At 40.7% G+C, this 22821-nt stretch overlaps 1 protein-coding gene across 2 annotated transcripts in view; it reads left to right on the top strand.

Moving 5' to 3' along the window:
* Nucleotides 1-21127, top strand: part of CUL5 (cullin 5) — a 74797-nt gene extending 53670 nt beyond the window's left edge. The window contains exons 12-20 of one of the 2 annotated variants that reach the window (XM_040340585.1): nt 150-188; nt 3560-3692; nt 4709-4840; nt 6194-6317; nt 10470-10645; nt 14667-14828; nt 16820-16938; nt 17666-17789; nt 20344-21127. In XM_040340585.1, coding sequence (XP_040196519.1) covers nt 150-188; nt 3560-3692; nt 4709-4840; nt 6194-6317; nt 10470-10645; nt 14667-14828; nt 16820-16938; nt 17666-17789; nt 20344-20538 — 1204 coding nt within the window. In that variant the 3' untranslated portion in view covers nt 20539-21127. The remainder of the gene's footprint in view (nt 1-149; nt 189-3559; nt 3693-4708; nt 4841-6193; nt 6318-10469; nt 10646-14666; nt 14829-16819; nt 16939-17665; nt 17790-20343) is intronic. The other variant, XM_040340586.1, reaches the window with a different exon arrangement.
* The last annotated feature ends 1694 nt before the right edge of the window (nt 21128-22821 follow it).

Here is a 22821-nt window from a genome sequence, read left to right as displayed (position 1 = left end):
ACCTGGAAGAATTGAGGCTGTTTTAAAGGGTGGATATGTTTACAATTATCTTGATTTTTTCTTTTTCAATTTATGCACCTAGATTTTAAGTAATAAAAATTATTCATTTTATTCTTTTTTTTTTTCCCCCTTTTTTTTTTTTTTTAAAGCATCCTCACTTTACAGCAAGCGTCTAAAGTATTTGCACGGTACTGTATATATAAAATTTACGTTTTAACATTTCATACATGACAGAGGATTTCCTGAGCACCATAAGTCAGCTAAAATGATATTACAGGCATTTGTCTCCTTTCAGGCATAGAATGGCTGTCGCTTAAACCTCAGAATGAGCCCTCTGATGGAGGATGAGTCACTGTAATATGTTGTGTGTAACATTCTTTTTTTTATCAATGGGGTAAATAAGGATAACTATGTGAAACGTACCTAAAGCTCCACTTGCTGGTCACAAAATAATAATTTGCAATATTTCTGATTTTACCTGACCATAACCACTTCCCGCCCCTAGGCCGACGTATAACATCCTGGACTTTGAGTGGAGATATCTGAAATGCCTGCAGCTGCAGGCATCATTCAAATATCCTTTTTTTCAGCCGCAATTCCCTGCAAAGTAAAAGTGATCATATCGGCTGTTTAGCCGCTTGATTGCTTTTACAGATGATGGGATGGGACTGAAACTTGGTTTACCTTAACCACCTCAATACAGGGCGAGGTGGCACTTATCGGCACTAATGAGGCGGCACATATGGGCACTGATTGGGTGGCACTGACGAGGAGGCATGAATATGGGCACTGATGGGCTGCAATAGGTGTCAATGATTGGCATTGATGGGTGGCATTGGTCGGCAGCAGTGATAGCCAACACTGACTGGCATCACTAATGGCCACTGATTGCTGCCAATTGTGGACACTGGTTGGTACCGATTGCTGGCACTGGTGGCACATAATTGTAATCAGGGCGTTCTGGGCGGCCATCATATGACGTTTACCCAGAACGAGAGCCGCACAGCCCAGCCGTCATTTGACGGTGGGTGGGCGGCAAGTGTTTAAAGACCTTGTAGAACGGCTAAATCTGTGTCACATTTAAACCTTTTTTTCACTCCAGGAGTATATAAGGAGTTTAGAAATTGTAGAGAAATGCTTAAATAGTGCATTACAATGTAACTAAACCCATTAGGTTTTAGTTCACTAAAATTATTTTAATCAACTAAAATGTAGGACATTTTAGTCTACTAAATCTCCAGTACAATTTAGTCAACTAAAATGTCCTATTAAAATACGACTAAAACTAAAACACTTGCAGAAAACTAAAATGCCATTTTAGTCCTAAGACTTAAACTAAATCAAAATTTGCTGCCAAAATTCACACTGCTTATAGTTTATACCACAGATCTCTCCATAACCTGTCATGCCATATTCCTATTACAAGGGATGTTTACATTCTTTGTAATAGGAATAAAAGGGAAAGAAAAAACGATTTTTTAAGGAAAGTGTAGAAATAATAAAATAAACAATAAAAAACACACGTGAGGTAGCACCTTGAACATTAGAGTGAGAGCAATAATTCTAGCACTAAACCTCCTCTATAAAAAAAATACATTTAAAAAAATTGTGTGACATAAGAAAATGCAACAGCCTTCATTTTATTCCCTGGGGTCTCTGCTAAAATATATTAAATATATATATGAAATGTTTTGGGGTGCTGAGTCATTTTCTAGCAAAAAAATAATGATTTTTACATGTGGGAATGGAATGCCAGAATTGGCCCGGTATAGAAGTGGTTAAGAAAAAATTCCTTGTAAGGGTCAATAAGCAAAGATGGTTGAGTTACTTTTAGGGCCAGTTCACACCAAGTGCAGTCCAGTGTGTTTTTTTTTTTTTTTGGATAGTAGGTTATATGGTTTTCAATGGCATAGCTCACACCAGTGCAGTCAGTTCCAGTGAGTAGAGGGTGTTGCATTTTTTCTGCACTGAACTGTACTGGAACGTGGTAAAATGTGTCAAAAACACACATGTCTATATTTAAGGTGGAGAATAAAAGAGGGGAAAAATAATGTACCAAAACGCACATGCAGAAAATAATTAGGAACTGTGGGCCAGATTCACATAGCCCGGGCGCAGCGTAACGTAACCGATTTAGGTTACACCGCCGCAAATTTTCTGTCTAAGTGCCCGATCCACAAAGCACCTACCTGGAAATTTGCGGCGGTGTATCCTAAATCCGTCCGGCGCAAGGCGGGCCAATTCAAATGGGGCGGGTACCATTTAAATTAGGCGTGCTCCCGCGCCGGACGTACTGCGCATGCTCCCGACGCAAATTTCCCGACGTGCTTTGCGCGAAATTACGACGCGCCGACGTTTTGTGAATCGCGACGTGAAAAAAAGACTTGCGCCGGGATTTTTTTTTTTTTTTTTTAAATTCAAAAGCGACGCGGGAAAGACGGGTATACTTTTACATGGTGTAGTAAGTTTACACTTTGTAAAAGGTGCCCTATCTTTGCGACGGAAAACTAACACTTGCGGCGACGTAACGACGGGAAAACGTTTCGTGGATCGCCGTAACTGCTAATTTGCATACCCGACGCTGGTTTATGACGCAAACAACCCCCAGCGGCGGCCGCAGTACTGCATCCTAAGATCCGACAGTGTAAAACTATTACACCTGTCGGATCTTAGGGATATCTATGCGTAACTGAGTCTATGAATCAGTCGCATAGATAGAAACAGGGATACGACGGCGTATCAGGAGATACGACGGCGTATCAGGAGATACGCTGTCGTATCCCTTTTGTGAATCTGGCCCTGCATTTCTATGGTGTGACCTGGCTCAAAAGCTGAACTAAAAAATTTATAAAAATTGAAGTGCTCATTTCTTGTACAGTAAGGACCTAATGCTTGTCTAGTCTAGGAATATGTCATGGTTCCAGTATTCATGAGCAGACCCACAAAGTTGTTGCTCTGGTCATGCGTAAAATGATCTCATGAGGATGTTGAGGACTCTCTTTTCTACCCCCAAGGATTGAAGGAGCATTAGGGTCCAGTCAGGCCAGGGTGACTGATGGGGTGCAATGAATGCACATTGCATTAGGAAAACCCATTTAAATGAACACACCACAATAGATCAACAATCATACTTGCTGCATTTTTTATGCAAAGCGCATTTGATGTAATAGTGCATTACCGTGTACTGCCCGCAGTGTGTTAGGGTGACATTTTAAAATGATTTGCACAACAGTGCAACATAGTGGTGTAAATGGGCCCTTACTATATGAGAAGGAGAGCACCCAAGTGTGATTTTTATAATCTGGTTAGAATATAGCTTTAACTACATGCTTTGTTTTACATCATGATAATTGATTCACAGACATAAATACCATACTATATAGATGTAGAATCCCAGAAAATATAAAAAGCCGGGGGAGATTATTCAAACAAATTTTCCACCAAACACGTAACATTGATATCATAGTGCAGACTCTATTTGCATTGTCATGCTAAAGTGATGTTTAGGTAAGTTACAAGTTAGAACGATACTGATTTTTATGAACATTTATTGTTTTAGGGTGGGATTAAAAACACAGCCTGAGTCAAAGTGCCCGGAGTTACTTGCTAATTACTGTGATATGTTGTTAAGAAAAACACCTCTCAGTAAAAAGCTTACTTCCGAAGAAATTGAAGCAAAGCTGAAGGAAGTGGTATGTGTTTATTTTTATGCACTAATATAATAACATTTTGACAACTTCCATAGTAAAAGTGATTGTAAAGCTTTATTTATTTTTTCATTAAAATAATAAACATGTTATACTTACCTCCTCTTTTGCACAGAGCAGCACAGATCCTCCTATTCTCAGGTCCCACACCGGCACTCCTGGCTCCTCCCTCCTATCGGGTGCCCCCACAGCAAGCAACGTGCTATGGGGGCACCCGAGCCGCTGCTCTGTGTGTCCATTCACACTTGGATTCTCGGTTCGCCCTGCCTCCTCTGTCTCCTGATTGGCTCACTGACTGTGATTGGCAGCAGCGGGAGCCAATGGCCCATCAGGAGTGCAAGTCCCCAGAGAGGCAAAGCTCTCAAGGACATCGCTGGATCGAGAGGGGGCCCGGGTAAGTTTTAGGGGGGCTGCTGCACACAGAAGGTTTTTGCATATGCATGAAGGTAAAAAAAAAAAAAACGTGTGCCTTTACAACCACTTTTAACAGAGCTTGCAGGTTATACAAATCTGTCCTGGCTCTCAAAAAAAACCTTACTATCGTGTGTCCTCACAACAAACTCAAACACACTATGAAACCCCAGGGAGACCAAAAACATACATTGTTAGAAATGTGTTTCTTCAAGAAACTTTTTCCATCCTGCTCCTTCTAATTTTCTTGTCACTGTGGTAGAAATAGAACTGTGATTTGATCTCACGAACAATCAGAAAACCACACTAATGTTTGTATAAACATTTGTGCTAAAATCTTCTAGTGTTTGGCCAGCTTAGGCAGTTGATGCTTATACCCTTTCAAAAAGCTCTTTTTGTTTAGCTTTTTGTTTGTTGCTTTCTTTTATTGTTACACCTTTTAATCAGTCCTCAGTTATTGTTCCTCCTTTTGGAAGCAGTGTTTAATAAAACGTGATTGACAATCAACTTAAAGAAATTGGATCATCCAGCTTTTTTTTAAATGAGGTCGGCTTCTTGTCATGTAATTCATTCGTTTCTGTTGTTCACAGCTGCTGGTGCTCAAATATGTTCAGAATAAAGACGTGTTCATGAGATATCACAAAGCTCACCTCACCAGACGTCTGATTCTGGACATCTCTGCAGACAGTGAAATTGAAGAAAACATGGTGGAATGGCTCAGGGTAAAAAAAATCTCCTTAATACATTGTTTCTATCTTGTATAGTCGTAGTTTTTATAGAAGTTCTGTTAGATATTTATGAATAACCATCAACATGCCAGTAAGTTTATCCAGTGTTGTGAAAACCTTTTTTTATATTGCACAGTGAAAGTTTACTTTTGACAGGTTTGTTTGTAAACCAGCCATATGCAAGTCCATATTGTATGTCATTCAGTTTTGTATTTAACCATTTAGCCTGAGTTGCCATCTAAAAGGTGTGTAAAAATTGTTAACTTTGTAGGTTTAATTTTCTTGCTGTGTCTCTCTCTCTCTCTTTTTTTTTTTTTTTCACTTTCACTACCTTAATTATGTTTAATACTTGAAGACAGTGTATGCTTTCTGTATACTTTACCAGAGAGAATAATCCCTCCATTGCATCATGTAGAAGGGCAGGGAGAGTTTGTTACATTAATTTCAGTGATAGGTAGGTCTAAAAGCACCTGATAATCAGGGCAGTATTCACCATAATGGTACTTTGTAGGCCACTGCAAGCCTCGGCTTTTACACATTGGGGGTTATTTACGAAAGGCAAATTCACTTTGCACTACAAGTGCACTTGGAAGTGCAGTCGCTGTAGATCTAAGGGAGACATGCAAGGAAAATAAAAACCAACATTTTAGCTTGCATATGATTGGATGATAAAATCAGCAGAGCTTCCCCTTATTTCAGAGCTTCCCCTCAGATCTACAGCGACTGCACTTCCAAGTGCACTTGTAGTACAAAGTGGATTTGCCTTTCGTAAATAACCCCCATTGTGATATAACTATCTTATATTATTTCCCTTCTCTGACCACTTCTGGATATGTGTTCGTAAATTTAGTAAAAGGACTGTAGGAAAGAGTGGCAGGGGCTGTGGAAATTAATGAGATATAAGCAAACGTAAAACCTTTCTCTTGTTTGGTAATCTGCACAGATTAAAAGTAGTCCTTAAATATAAATATTACAACTTGCTACCTTGTGATACAGACATGTGATATAAAAGATGTCTTCTTTTATGTGTGCTAACGGGAGCATAATGTCTCGATACAGCCCTTCCCCTATGATATGCCCCTATATAGCCAGCACATCAAAAATGGAAATATCAGCGCTCAACCTTTTTATATTTTATGTGACTTTTCTGTTTCTGCAGTGCAAGCTTGTGTTTCCTGGCTGCTGAAAATTAATACTTGTTTCATAAATAATGTCAACTTTTTTGTTAATAATATCCCCAATTGTTTGCATTTGCTTGATAGAAAAGAGCTGTTAACCCCACTGTATGCTTAATTAGGGTTTATGGAACCATTTTGATGCAACTTTTTTTTTTTTTGTATTTTAAAGGAAGTCGGAATGCCTGCTGACTATGTAAATAAACTGGCTCGGATGTTCCAAGACATTAAAGTATCTGAAGATTTAAATCAAGCTTTCAAAGAAATGCATAAAAATAATAAATTAGCACTTCCAGGTATGACATAAAATAATTAAAAGAATAGCAATCTTTTAGTTCTGTGTTTGTAGTGTAAAAATAGGGGACTATGGGAGCCTCAGGGCTATACTGCATTTTCCCAATTATGGAAAAGTATCTTAGGAGCGTCCTTTTAAAACCATGGCAGTCCTGTTTTATTTTATTTTTTTCATTCTTTATTTAGTGAAAGACAAAGGCATACAATCCTGATCATAGAGCAGAGTATCTAAGGCGCAGCTGAGAGCTCTATCCAAGTAGTATACGTAACAGTAATACATACTACAGCAACCAGTAGCAGGAAGAACTTATAATAAACATGTAGATTGTAGGGGAAATGTCTCTCAAGAAAGAGAGCGAACTCCTGCACCCATAGGTTACCAGTGTTCGTATGATGCTACTTTCCATATTTATTTCAGGTTTAGGATAGAACTAGAATAAGAAAGAAAGAGATAGAGGGACAAGAAATAAATACTGGGGGATGGAAAGAGAGAAAGGGGCTTGAAAGGGGGCCCCAGGAACTAGAGAACGCAGGCTATTATAAGTCGATATCGCTCACTTTGCCATGGGCTCATAGAAACACTTCCCAGTCCAATCCTGAAGGACAAGCGAGGGTCTAATATCCAGGTAGTTTAAGTCACCTCTACGTCAGTAGGATGTATCAGCTCCAGGTATGCAGAAGAGCACGTAAAAGCCATCCAAGGGGTGGCAGGTATTACTACACTTTGTTTCTCTGTAAAGGCTTTCCATATTCCTAATATTAATTTTAGCTAGCCAAAGATAGTTTGGGGAGGTGACTTTGATGACCAGATTTACTAATAAGGCCAGTAATATTCCTATTTATTCTGATGGCGCATAACAAAGGCTCTAAAGTCAGGATGAAAATTAAGAAGGATAGTGGGCCCTCTCTTAGACAGGCCAAAAAAGTCAGACCGTGTTTTATTAATCCGAACTGCTGCCCGTGGTGTGGAATAGCGAGGAAAAAATTATCCGCACTCCGGTCGTTGCTCTTAAACAATTGATGTATTTATTGACAAGCAATGGTAGACAAATGCATATAGGAAAGGTTGACGCGTTTCAGCCTATAAGGCCTTAGTCATAATCATGGAATAGTGGGCAGAGATCCAGGCTAGCATGTGGGTACCCAGACCTATATAGGAGAGCATAGACCTTGGGAATTGCCAGTCAGCATGGCATAATGCTTTCTCAGCATCTGTGGAGAGAAGCATCAATAAGGAAGACCTCGATCTGGCCAGGTGAATAAGATGAATCACTAGTAGTATTATCTCATGCCTCGCATTGAGGGATAAGATCTACTTGGTCAGTATGGAAAAGATGAGGAAGAAGCCTCTTGGTGAGAATATTGGAGAAGAATTTAAAGGTCCGCACTGAGCAAAGCAAATCGGTCTGTAACTGCCACACAAAGTCAAATCTTTGCCATCCTTGGAAAACACAGTGATGGGCGCTTGAAAGGGGATTTCATGTCATTATTAAGTGGATTGAAAGCCTGAAGAAAGGGCGTGGTAAGATCTTTAAACGCTTTATAGTATGGTACTGAGTGGCTATTTGGCCCCCGTGGCTTTACCCAAATTGGCATTAATCAATAGCCAGATGTAATTCGTCCGCAGAGATCCTAGCCTCTAGGTTCTCTCCAATTCCAGAGGTCAGCTGCAAGAAATATGTCAATAAAAGGCCGCTCATAAGTTATTGATGCCAGGGTTTGCTCCGATAGGTTGAAAAGTTTATGATACTAGGACTGAAATTCTTGTGCCATCTTTTGTGATGTGTATAACAAAAATAAGAAAATAAGTATTGCTTGCGCTTAGTGTCAAAAAACGGGCAATCATATGAAACCAATTGACCAAGCTTGTGACAGCAGCACCCACTAAATTCCCACATACAAATAAAAACAGTAAATAAAATGATTGTGCTGCACTATCAAACAAAATGCTAATACATTAATACTACAACCCATAAGCTTAGGAATATTGCATAAAAATCATCATGTGAAAATCAATTCATCAAAAAAGTGTCCAAAGATGATAATTCAATAAAGTGCACGGTGCAAAATCAGTCCAAATAAAAAGTGAACAGTGCAAGAAAATTCTTGAAGTAAATGTGTATATCGCCCATCTTATGTAACCATATTCCTCTCCACACCGAGGTGCACACCCAACTCTCAAACTGCTTACAGGTAAAACTTCAGATATGGAGGCCTGGCTGCACTTTTTAGGAGAGATCCCTGCTGAGATGGATGGATGGCATACTTCAGAACTCTTAAAAAAACGTAATTTTTAAAAACGTCATTTAAAATGACCGTGTGTGGGGAAAACGTTGTTTTATGTCTTCTGAAAAACGACAAAAAAAAATTCGAACATGCTTGAATTTTTTGTGTCGTTTTTCAAAACGTCGTTTTTTGTGTCAATTAAAATGATAGTGTGTCGGCAAAACGACGTTTAAAACAACGTTTTTAAACCCACGCATGCTCAGAAGCAAGTTATGAAGCTAGCTTCAATGGAAAAGAGTGCTGCACGTAACCGCGCTTTGCTAGAGCATTTTGAAAAAACGATGGTGTGTAGGCAACGTCGTTTTTTAGGAACTCATAGCGAAGTAGTATAAAACCTTTAACAGTTTAATAAAAAAAAGAATACTACTCACACAAGGCAGATCAAATCAGGCAAGTACAGTAGATAAATCAGCACAGTGATCAATCTTTGGACACTTTTTGATAAATTACTTTTTACATGAAGATTTTTAGACAATATCTTTATGCTTATGGGTCGTAGTATTAATGTATTGGCACTTTTTTGATAGCGGAACACAATTATTTTGTTTATCTGTTGTGATGTATTGAGTTTAAAGGGGTTGTAAAGGTACAACTTTTTTTTCCTAAATAGCTTCCTTTACCTTAGTGCAGTCCTCCTTCACTTACCTCATCTTTCGATTTTGCTTTTAAATGTCCTTATTTCTTCTGTGAAATCCTCACTTCCTGTTCTTCTGTCTGTAACTCCACACAGTAATGCAAGGCTTTCTCCCTGGTGTGGAGTGTCGTGCTCGCCCCCTCCCTTGGACTACATGAGAGTCAGGATGCTCTCTACGTTGCAGACAAAGGAGCTACGTGTTAGTGGGTGTCCTGACTCTCCTGTAGTCCAAGGGAGGGGGCGAGCACGACACTCCACACCAGGGAGAAAGTCTTGCATTACTGTGTAGAGTTACAGACAGAAGAACAGGAAGTGAGGATTTCTCAGAAGAAATAAGGACATTTAGAAGCAAAATGGAAGGATGAGGTAAGTGAAGGAGGACTGCACTAAGGTAAAGGAAGCTATTTAGGAAAAAAAAAATTGTACCTTTACAACCTCTTTAACAGCAGATGAGTATGTTATGTGAGGAATTGAGGTTTTCTGCTGTGGACCCTGGATGACTCTGGCCAGCATACGAGAATTCGTAGAAAGATCTAGGCCCTTTCAGGAGCTTCCATTTATTAACCTGAAACTGCAAAGAATGCAACCGCTCCCATAAAGGTGCTAGTTCTGTTGTGCAGTTTTTCTTAGTGGGGATAGTGTGAGGTCACAACCCATCTGAGTGTCACTATAAGGGTTTGTGTAAACGGGCGTTCATGTCAAACGCAGCCTTTTCTGCTTAAACACAGCACTACTCGGATCTGTGTATTTGAATGCAAATCACAGGGCTGCATTTGACATTGCTTTACCTGCTGCATCCAAAGAAACATAAAGCAGGTCAAACGCAGCCTCTGCACTGTCATCTACACTTCTCCAGCGGAGTCAATAGGAAGCTGCTGACCTGTGTCTGACATGCTTTTTAAACGCAGGAAACCCTATCCTTGAACAAAGGACGTTAGTGAAACCAGCGCTTCCACAAGCTGCCATATATAACATTGCTGAGGCTGAGATTCTGTCAGGATAGAAATATTGGAGCTTCCATTATGGGCAGGACAGAACTCCTAACCTGTGTTGCTTGTTCAAAGTCACTGTCTTACCATGTAGAGGAGCAAGGATGAGAATGAACTTGTACAATGAATAGGTAGATCCTGTATTTCAATTATGATTTGATGGAAGGAGGGATTTTTTTCATAGTTTATTTTTATTTTTTTGTTTCTATGGTCTAATCCTGTTTTGTTATGTTTTCTTATGGCAGCTGATTCTGTGAACATTAAGATTTTAAATGCGGGTGCATGGTCAAGAAGCTCTGAAAAGGTCTTTGTTTCTCTCCCCACTGAACTGGAAGACCTCATCCCTGAAGTGGAAGAGTTCTACAAGAAGAATCACAGTGGAAGAAAACTGCACTGGCATCATTTAATGTCTAATGGCATTGTGAGTAGTATTTTCTTAGGACTGGCTCGACAGAGTCTGCAAGTACTTGTAGCTGTGTTTAAAGTATTCTACACAGAGACAATATACATTTCATGATAAAGACCGTTATTCAGGTGTAAAATGTTATAGGTGCACAGGCCCCCGCTCCCCTGTACCGACAGCTAGCAGGAGATCTTGTCTCCTCCCGCTAACTATCACAGTATGCAAAAAAAGTGGCCATGCGGGGCTCTGCCCATCTAGCCGCATCATCTAACAACAATGTTCTGTGAATGGGAAAACTACAAGGTCCGACAGCTGCAACTGTTGAGCACTGTGGTAGTTCATTAAAGTGGGGCTCCACCAAATGAAGAAGTTCCCCTTGTTTGCTCCCTCCCTGCTCCGCTGCCGCATTGGGGGCACCTTTGGGGGGTACCTGTTTTTGACAGGTACCCAATCCCACTTCCAAGAGGGATTGGGAAGTTCAGCCCCCCTCCTCCTTCCCACTCTGCCGGGCCAGGTTCACATATGCTGCGGCCACAGTTCACAACATGGGGTCCAGTGTGTCCCTGTTCACCGATTCAGGTGCGAATCAACCCAATTGTTGCCTGAATTTGCACCTGTATCAGAACCAAAGACGCACAGGACCCTTTTTTAAATGCGGAACACGGCCACCCGGAGCTATGTAAACCGGCTCCATTGAGAGCCGGTCACACTCTCCTGTCATGCAAATTGGATGCAGGGAGACCCGCATCTAATTTGCGTAAGTGTGAACCCATCCTAATTCCTTTTTGTTCATTTCCACCTTTTAGTATTACAAAACATGCCCTGTGCTTCAGGTAAGTAATGTACCTGTCATCAGTCTGCAGCAGACTGGAGGAAGCATTTCCTCAGTCTTTTCTCCCCAGGTGATCACACTGCAACATTGTAATCTCTTAGCAAGTCACAAAGCGACAGGCTGCAGCAAGTGGGCTAATCTGTGTCTGTGAACACAGGCGTGAAATTCCCCAGTTATGATGATTGTGTCATCTCTGAGCCAACATCTTAGTCAATGATATAGATGCTGACCTGTGGTAATGCCTAAATAAAGATAGCCGCCTCCTTCTAGAGAGAACAGTTGATGAAGACATTGTTGGGTGTAGTAATGGGATATCTAAGGAGGTAATAAATACCTGAAAATGTTTCACATACATATGACATGGCTTACAGGATCCCCTATAAGTCGTATAAAAAAACAGTTAACGTGGTTGTAACCCTTACAACTGACTTTATGCTAGAGGTAAGCCTATATTAAGGCTGTAACTGTAGCTACCCTGAATATCTCCTAAACCTACCGCTGCGGGGGCTTCGATCTGAGGGAAGTAATACATAATGAGCTACTATGGCTCATTATGCCTTTGTTTTGCAGGGTTTTTTATTTTATTTTTATAACATTTTTGGGGTTTACTTCCTCTTTAACCACTTAAAGTGGAGGTTCACCCAAAAAATCAATTTTTAACAGTGGATTGGGCCCAATTACGGGAAGCAGAATCGGGTGTTTTGATTAAAATCAATGCTGTACTTACCTTTTTTGAGATGGATGTTCTCCCGCCGCTTCCGGGTATGGGTTGCGAGACTGGGCGTTCTTATTTGATTGACAACATTCCGACCGTCGCATACAGCGCGTCACCAGTTTCCGAAAGTAGCCGAACGTCGGTGCGCAGGCGCCGTATAGCGCCGCACCGACATTTGGCAACTCGTGACGCGCTGTATGCGACCGTCGGAAGGCTGTCAATCAAATAGGAACGTCCAGTCCCGAAGACCATACCCGGAAGCGGCGGGAGAACACCTATCTCAAAAAAGGTAAGTACTGCATTGATTTTAATCAAAACACTTGATTCTGCTTCCCGTAATTAGGCCCAATCTACTGTTAAAAAAATTTTTTTCGGGTGAACTCCCGCTTTAAGGACCAAGCCTGTTTTTCAGATTTGGCGTTAACAAGATTAAAACGTTTTTTTTTGCTAGAAAATTACTTAAAACCCCCAAACATTATATATATTTTTTTTCTAACACCCTAGGGAATAAAATGGCGGTCATTGCAATACTTTTTGTCACACCGTATTTGCACAACGGTCTTACAAGCACACTTTTTTTGGGGAAAAAAATCACTTTTTTGTATTAAAAAATAAGACAACCGTAAAGTTTGCCCAATTTTTTTATATATTGTGAAAGATAATGTTACGCTGAGTAAAATGATACCCAAAATATGGAAAGTGATGGTGAAGCGCTGTGAACTAATAATAGAAGGGGGATCTCAATACCTAACAGGTAGGTAACCCTAAAGTGAAATACATAAATAAATAAATACTAGGTGACTATTACAGGGAAAGAGAGGTAAATAAACAACATATAATGTGAACATAAAGTGACACGAATGTACCAGGCTGGATAAACCAGAAACACAGTAGTAAAGGTGCACTGATGTGAACCAAACAGTAGCTTACACAAACTAAAATAACTGTGTACAGAAACAATGTATAACAAAAATATGTGAGAAAAGTCTATTTAAAATAGTGACATCCCAGAAGACAGTCCAGTGTGAAAGTAGGCAGACTTCGGTGCGCACACCTCTTGTGGTACTAGATGCTCATCTCAGAGCCATAGCACGGATGGCTCAAAGTACCAAACAATGTCTCCCTAGGGGTGCAGTCACACGGATTGAGGTTGAGATGAAAGGGGCTCCTCATCAAATATTCATACAAACATGGAAGCAAAAATAAATGGATAATAGCATAATCCTGTGGGAAACCTTGGAAATGATATATCACATATACACACACTCACATTGAGGCTGTGGATAGTGGACCTGTCTCCACGAACACCGCGTTCGTATCCGGAACTGGTATGCTGGAGGATCACTGACAGACAAAACAACTCTCACTTCCACCTTCTCTGTATCTTCCACCTCCTGTCCGTAGTATCAGCCAGTGCTCAGGGGGTACAAGATGGAAGAAAAGAGAGGAAGGCCCATGGTGCAGTATCTTATGAAATTTATTAGGGTAGCAAAACACCTACGAGCGGTGAGCTCGTCTCATCGCCGTCGGTCTGTGTCGGCTCTGTAACTTCTATTCCCGACACGTATTCGTCACATCACATGACTTCTTCCCCTGAGCAGCTGCTGCCGTTACCGAGATATCCATCTTTAACAAAAATTGACGTATATATACAGTGAGCGGTCCTTAAAGCGGAGCTCCACCCTAAAGTGGAACTCCCACTGATGGGAACCCCCCCCCCCGCTCAGGTGGCACATTTGACACCTTTCAGGGGGAGGGGGGTGCAGATACCTGTCTAAAGTCAGGTATTTTCACCCACTTCCGGCCACACAGTCTCGGGCAGACTGCGGGCATGACGTCAACCCCCCCCCCCCCCCCCATTACACATGCGCCGTAGGTTCCGGGCAGTGAAGCCAGAGTGCTTCACTTCCTGGTTCCCTCACCGAGGATGGCGGGGGGGCAGCAGATTGATGAGCGATCGCTTGTCCTCTGCTGCGGACGGCGCTGGACTCCAGGACAGGTAAGTGTCCTAATATTAAAAATCAGCAGCTGCAGTATTTGTAGCTGCTGGCTTTTAATATTTTTTTTCTTCAGCGGACATCCGCTTTAAGTGGTTAAACATAGATGTATCTACAGGTAAATGTACTGGAAAAAAAGTATATATTGTTTCTAGAACTCTGCTGTTTAAAGGAACCTGTCCTCAGACATTCAGGGGACATACTGTACACATTCAGTTCTATTCTAGTGGTCCCAGTTGTATCATGTTTCCATTTTTCCAGAATAATTACTTCAGATAGGGTTGACACTGTATATGTATGTTTGTTTTGTGTTTTGTCCACATTCCAGTATATATTTTTTATAATGGGAAATATGTAAGCTGCCATTGCTGATCTTTTAAAGACAAGTACATGGCCAGTGAAGTCTGGGAATTGGCAGTCAATCAAAGCAGCTCCTGTATTTCGTAAATGATTGGCTCCCTTTATCCTTATAACTGCTATTGTTTCTCTTTATAGATAACCTTTAAGAATGAAGTTGGACAGTATGACCTTGAGGTGACAACATTTCAGCTGGCAGTTTTGTTTGCTTGGAACCAGAGGCCTAAAGAGAAGATTAGTTTTGAAAATCTTAAATTAGCAACGGAATTACCAGATGCAGAGCTAAGGAGGACTCTTTGGGTATGTGTAAATGTTTTGTATGTTTGAGATTTATGTATGAGATAAAGCCAAATAGAGTGTTATCAGTTAATGCAGGTAAAACTCCCTTTAATCAATGAAAGGTAAAGCAACTTGATCAATCCATACTACTAGTGGGGATGAGTTCAGGTGTCTTCAAATCCTAGTCCGATCACTCAGCAATCCTGATTTCAAACTTATTTTTTCCTCCATTTTCTTACCCTCGGTTGTGTGCTTCACAGGTGCACTTCTGACAGCGTCTGCAGGGTCTGCTCTCTTTAGCCGAGAGTCGGTGGCATGGGAATCTTTGCTGCTCTTGTACTATTGATGTTTTCATTTGTACAGAACAGATGAGATCTTTTCTTATGGATGCTGATTAATTGTTTACTACTTTACTTCATGTAATGCTTGAAAATTTTAAATAAAGATTGCATTAAAAAAAAAAAATGTATCCAATCCCACCAGGAAACGATTACCTATACTGGGTCAAACATAAACGGCCAGAGCATTCAATGTTCGGCAGCCACAAAAATGGGTGTGTATATGGGCAGCTGCTGGACAGGGGAATGCCTTGGCCGCTTATGATTAGCCCAGTACAGTGACAGTTTTCTGGCGGGCTTGAAATGGGATCCTAATACACCTAAACTCACCCGTCATCACCATGGAGATCAACTCTCATTAAATGTCTGATAATAGTACAGATATAAAACTATCACATCATAGAAGCTGGCAAAAAGGAGAGATATGGTGCGATGATGGAGGAAACTCTAAAGAACACTGAGCAAAACTGGGGGTGAAAAATGTTTCTGTATGTATATGAGGAATGGGGGGTGTCGGGGCGCTTACCAATAATAAAAATTATATATACATAAAAATATGACTAGCAATAAAGTGCAATGTGCTTACTGATATTATATAAATAGATATATATAAATAAATAGTCAATGAATATAACAGTGATGACATCAAATATAACATTATATATACTGTGCAACTAATAAGTGCAAAAATAGGTGCTAATAAAGTGCAAAAGGGTAATTTCATCCAATATATATCAATAAAAATGAAGTCCAAACTCATTGAGAATAAATATAGTGAAAAAAGTCTTCATGCAATTGTGAATAATTAATGTGCAAAATAACAATCCAAAATGCAGCCCGAGGGTGGTTTGATGTCCACAGGATAAATCTTAAAGTGCAGTGCTCAAAGAAAAATCCAAAAAAACATGCTCCACTCCAGGTGACCAGTAGTACCAGCCTCTCACCTCTAGGAGGCTTAAATTAAGCCTTATGAATTCCCACTGGCCGCAGCTTCACTTCCCCAATATGTCTGCAGATCACTTTCACTTCCAAAACACAGCAGCAGCGTATGATCACAATTCCAATCCCTCTTTCATTGAATCAATGGCTCCCACAAAGTGCATGTAAGGAGGAATAACGCTCACAATGTGTAAAATCGCAAAATAGTACTTTTAATAAAGGCAATAAAACACTCACATTTCAAATTGCAATATCCGATGTAATGAACCTCTCTGCTCCCGGCCGAGAGCAGAGATGACGTCACCGACGGCTCACAGCTTTCCTCACGCGTTACGTGGCTAGTCACGCCACTTAATCATAGGGTCTGGTATAGTATGTATAGTTGCTGCGATGCAAGACACATTTTTCACCCGCAGTTTTGTTTAGTGTCCTTTAGACACTGACATCTGGGAGTTGAGCTTTGGTATGATCAAGTCGCTACTTTGTAAGTGCATTTATTCACATTTTATTATTAAAAGAGTTTTATCTGCATGTAGCGGGCTCTTATCTGCTTTATCTCTTATGCTAGTTATATTTGACTTTGGGTATACACGGAGCCTGCAAAGATGAGCAGATTGTCTAGGAACCAGTGAAGCACATTCTTTTATGCTTTGGTTTATTGCAATGCTGGATGGGCAGTTTGTGTTATATGTTAACATTCATTGAGTGTATGTTAATTTATTTTACTTGATTTAGTCTCTTGTAGCGTTCCCAAAACTGAAGAGGCAAGTTCTGTCATATGAACCACAAGTAAATTCTCCTAAAGATTTCACAGAGGGCACCTTGTTTTCAGTTAACCAGGAGTTCAGCTTGATGTAAGTGTGATAAAACATTTGGCTTGTGTTGATTGGTTTGTATATAACACAAGAGTGCTGGCACACAATGAAGGAAATCTGCACAGATGTACCCCATAAAAAGTGACAAGAATATATTTCCAAAAACAGGCTCAAAACAATGAGATTAAAGTGTAACTCCAGTCCAGAAACATTTTCTAATGTTTGATATTGTGAGAAGGGGTTAGATTTCAGTTTTTTTTTATTATTTATAACAGCAAGCCGGTCCACATGGACCACACATACATGGCAACCGTGATGACCAGTTTCAGGTTTTTAATGCTGACCACTTTGTGCCACAGGGAAGATTTCTCCTCACGTCCTGTCAAGGGGAATACAACACAAAAGTAAATTAACATCTTCCCAGTGGGGAGATGCTACCTATGACGAATGTCACCTGTACTAGTGTCCCCATTGGGGGATTTTTCCCTCTACTCCTGATAGTGATGGACCAATCACAAAGTGCTGTGACATGTGAGGAAGAGTAATGAAGTCACGCTAGTTCTAAGACATTGATGTTAGCATGCAGCCCAGCAGTTGTAGAATGGCATCTCTTATGTAAGGCTTCTCACAAAGATATTTATTCACATGGCAGTTTCCCTTTAAATTGATAAAACAAAGAAATCATACTGTAGAAACCAGGGGTGGAGATTTTATTTTACAAGCTTCCTAACGTGTGCAAATATTGTTTCCACTTTCTTCCCTTAAGAAAAAATGCAAAAGTTCAGAAAAGAGGAAAGATCAATTTAATTGGACGCTTGCAACTCACAACCGAGAGAATGAGGGAAGAAGAAAATGAAGGCATTGTACAACTCCGAATACTGAGGACTCAGGTGCGTACCAGGACATTGTCTGCTTTTAGGCCCCTTTCACACTGGGGCATTTTTCGAGCGCTATTCGAGCGTTTTTCGAATGTTATTTGAGCGCTATTTGAGCAAAGCCTCATCTGCAATACCAATGTGCTGGTAAAGCACTGCTAAGACCCTAACATTTTAGGGCGTTTTTGCAGTGCCTCAGTCTGAAAGGGTAAGGCGTTTTTACAGCGCTTTTAATTCATTTCAATGGAAAGGGGCGTTTTTGGAGCGTTTTTTTCAACGCCCAAAAGCTGCTCCAAAGATGCTGCTTGCAGGACTCAGAGTGAAAGGGTCCATTGAGATGTATGGAGAGTGTTTTATGAGCGTTTTACTAGCGCTATTTTAAACGCTGTAAAAACGCTTCAGTGTGAAAGGGGTCTAAATGATGTATTGTTGTAGATGATCAGTTTTGTATGTTACATTATGCCCAAAGATTAACTCATTTAACCACAGCACTTCATAATCTTTTATAGCACTTAATTCAAAGCATTGATTAACATATCTTAATCATACAGGACTGTAGTCATATACCATGAGTTATATCGGTGGCAGCCCCTCTATTAAAGGGGTTGTAAAGGTAATTTTTTTCCCCTAAATAGCTTCCTTTACCTTAGTGCAGTCCTCCTTCACTTACCTCATCTTTCGATTTTGCTTTTAAATGTCCTTATTTCTTCTGAGAAATCCTCACTTCCTGTTCTTCTGTCTGTAACTCCACACAGTAATGCGACACTTTCTCCCTGGTGTGGAGAAAGCCTCTTGAGGGGGGAGGGGGCGAGCAGGCAAGGGCAGATAGAGAAAGGAGCTGTGTGTTAGTGGGCGTCCTGACACTCCTGCTCGCCCCCTTCCCCCTCAAGAGGCTTTCTCCACACCAGGGAGAAAGTGTCTCATTACTGTGTGTAGTTACAGACAGAAGAACAGGAAGTGAGGATTTCTCAGAAGAAATAAGGACATTTAAAAGCAAAATAAGGTAAAGGAAGCTATTTAGGGAAAAAAAATTACCTTTACAACCCCTTTAAGGGCACACGCGCCGCCCCCCCTATCCATGCGTCCGGGCCCTGTCAGGACGTGGATTCATTGATTCCAATATGGGGTGGGTGTTTTTTTTAAAGCATGTGATTCGAGCCAGAGGCTCTAATAGGCTTCAAATTAGCGTGGGCTTGGGGCGCAGAGAATGCGAACTGAGCCCATCCAGGTGTGTTACGATAGCGAATGAACATTCACTATTGTAACACCAATCCTCCTCACGGCCAATCAGGAAGCGGGTCTTGAGACCTGTCACCCAATTAGCTGAAAGGACAGGCAAGCCTATCGGACGCCTGGGCGGAGACGTACGGCCGCCATGATGGAGGAAAGGATACACAAGCTGATGCCCGCTACCTGCCACCTAGATGGGGTTAGTGCCAGACCGGCAGATGGCGACCCGGTGGAGGGGTGGTGATGGTTGTTTGTCGCCCATCCCCCCCCCCTCCCAAAAAAAAAAACACCAGCCGCCACTGGGTTATAGCAGGCTACCTTCAGGTGATTCAGTTAGCTGAAGGTAGCCATGGTCTATGAATAATGGCCTCCTGGAAAATCAATCCAGTAGGCCATTGTCATAGACCATGGCTACTGTAACGGCTACCCATGTAACGGCTACCCAGCTAGGGAGAGGGTCTCAGCCGTTGGAGACGTCCTTTTCCCTGGCAAGCTGCGATATGCAGGTACCGCCGGTATATCCCATCGAACGCCCTTTCAAGAAACGAGACGGGCTACGTTTGCAGAGTCAAGCAGGACTGACTTTTAATGCCACATTTTTCCTCCTTAAATCTGGTTACAAACTGTACAGAAACAAATGACACTCCCCCCCCCCCCCCACCCAGGGGGGGCTTCAATACACATACTATGAAATAATGACATTCCCTTGAGCCAATCAGTCGCTAGCCGTTTTGGCTCCTAAACTTAGCTTGATCAGACAATAGAATTCAATTAACCTTTAAAACAATTATCACTCACACATAATCCCCATCAGCATACACCTCACAGGGGGCTGTTACCTACACAAAAGAGAGTTCATTAGCTATGCAAAGGGTACATTAGCATTCATCAGTGAAAGAAACCCTTGTCCAATTAACCCTTTGAGCTCAGAATACAATGTGGTACATCCAATTGTGACAAGCCATGCAGTTCCTTGTAGTCCTCCCTGCATGAAGATTATCGATGTCCCGGCAGCATGCATAGGTCCGTTACAGCTACCTTCAGCTAACTGAATCACCTGAAGGTAGCCTGCTATAACCCAGTGGCGACTGGTGTTTTTTTTGGGGGAGGGGGGGGGCGGCAAACAACCATCAATGTAGCAAGCTGTAAAAATCTCAGGACTGGATGGGCAAAATGCAATCCTTTGGCAGGTAAAACAGCTCCCTTATATGTATTTGATCTGTGCATTGAGCTGTTTGTTTGGAGTTCATGTTTAAATGAGGGAAACTGTCTAAAACTGCATTCACTGTTCTCTGTTATCAGCTTCTCCTTATGTAGAAACCTCTGATTGATTTTTCAGGAGGCCATTATTCAAATTATGAAGATGAGAAAGAAAATTACAAATGCTCAGCTCCAGACTGAACTAGTAGAAATTTTGAAAAACATGTTCTTGCCACAGAAAAAAATGATCAAAGAACAAATTGAATGGCTCATAGAACACAAGTACATCCGAAGAGATGAGTCCGATATCAACACTTTCATCTACATGGCATAATCTAGAGACCTGCCTGACCGGTACGGATAAGACGAGCGCTCCGAACAGGTCACCGAGAATATTTATGCGTAAAAGCGAACTCACTCCAGACTTGTTTTACTGCATAAATATTACAGTCGCCTGCCTTCTCCTATGAAAGGACAGAAATCTGTTGCCAATGTCATTCTGCCAGCATGACAGCATCTCGTTCACTTTGCTTTTACCAGCATGCTGTTTTAATGGAAATCGTTTTGGAAGAACTTGTGAGCTTGTAAAGTAGAATTGTCCAAACCAGAGAATCCCAGATTTTTTTTTTCTTTTTTTGGTAAAGTAACTACTTTTGCCCCAGGGGAGGGGATTGTCACAGTTTCATGCACTGATGAATCGCTGTTACTGTTCGACTTTAAGTGGAAAAAAAAAAAAGAAAATCAAACTACAAAAAGAAAATACTACCACAGAAATCGCACTTTCACATTTAAGTATTGCATTAATTTAACATATGCTATCGTCCCTTCCTGCACAACTTTTGTGAATCTTTTATGCATATCATAATTTGAAGAGGTTTGTATTAATTTGTGGACATGTTGACCCATAAACAATGCTTTTGATATATTGCTTTTAAATGTGTGATCAATGTAAGAAAGCTTGGTAGGCATACAGTATAATATTGTGGAACATGTAACACCAACTGCTTAGAAAGTGGACCTGTCATTAAACCCTATATCCTCTGGTTATATAGATATATATATATATACACACACAGTTGCAGGAGGCACAAAATATATTGTTTGGCTAAGGCCCCTTTCACACTTGTACAACTTGTCCCACGATTTGGGACGGCAAAGTAGCAAGACAAGTCGTTCCCCATAATTTCCAATGACAACCATTCATATTAGTATGACTTCAAGTTGTTCTGACTTCAAAGTAGTCCCTGCACTACTTTGGTCCGATTTTGATGCCAATTCCGCGAATTGTGTTAAAATCATGCAACTTTGAAGTCGCACAAGTGTGAAAGGGGCCTAAAGAAACCTTCTCTGGAATGCCTAGGCAATTGGTGTGATCTCTGCTGAAAGGGAAGATCTGCTAATCTGAATTCTGATCTTGCTGCTGTGCAGAGATCACATGGATAATAAGGTAAGTATTTTATCCCCTCTGCTATTTCATAGAAGTTTAAAGTGTAACATCACTTTTGGCTAGGTTCACACTGCTGCGAATTCAAAATCGCGGTAAAAATCACGATTTTACCGCGATTTCGCGGATGCGATTTTGCCGCAAATTAAAAGACATCTGTGCAGGGTTCAATGTAAATCGCGGCCTGAAATCGCAAAAAGTAGTACAGGAAATACTTTTTGAAATCGTTGCAGCGGCGTAGCACCGATTAGGACGGTGCCATTGCCGACAATTTGAGATGCGATTTAACATGTGAAATCGCATCTCAAATCGTACCAAATCGTACCCAGTGTGAACCTGGGCTTTATGATGAATTTGATTCTGTAAGACAGTGAAATAATACATTTTGTAAATAGTATCCATTACTTAATTTGTTTCAAGTTCTTATGGGCTTTTGGAAGTATCCATTGTGCCCTACTGGAAATGCTCAATTGTTTCATATGGAGCTGTAGGTATGAATAGTAAACTGTTGAATGGTAACATAAATGCAACATTACATTATCCCTACACTTCCCCTATGGCAAAAAGAAAATTTGTCAACATTCTCTGGCATTTTGGAAACCTGAAGATCCCATAGAAGCTTAACAGAACTAAATGGATACTGTTAACAATATTAATAAATGAGCCAGAAATGAATATATTTGCTGTATGGCAGAGGGTTGACAGTTTAAGGATAGGTCCACTATTAGGTCTGTATTGGAAGGAACCTGGTGTGCTGCTTAACATAACATGCCATGCTAGTCATTTTTGTCTGAAAAAAAGTTATGATTATTAAGCAGTCCTCTGTCACTGACTGACTATTGTTAGTCAGCAGCCAGAGGTTTTTCAGGCTTTAAATTTAGAATCGTCTTTTCATCTCAAAATATGAAAAAAAGATGTATTGAGTGCACTGAGAATATATATATATATATATATATATATATATATATATATATATATATATATGTTTAGGAAGACAGGTTTAATGTATAAAAGGTTGAGACCTGCACAGTGGCACCTAATTGGTTCAGTTCACTAAGCTGTATGAGATCTAGTAACTGCATAGTGTTATGGTGATTTTTCTCTTTAGAAAATTCATTACTCATACATAAAGGTGTGGACTTTCCCAAAGTAGTTATTTAGCCATGAAAAGCT

The sequence above is a fragment of the Rana temporaria genome, chromosome 2 (genome assembly GCF_905171775.1).
Source record: "Rana temporaria chromosome 2, aRanTem1.1, whole genome shotgun sequence".
Classification (NCBI taxonomy): Eukaryota; Metazoa; Chordata; class Amphibia; order Anura; family Ranidae; genus Rana; species Rana temporaria.
This window is presented reverse-complemented; position numbering and strand designations above follow the sequence as displayed.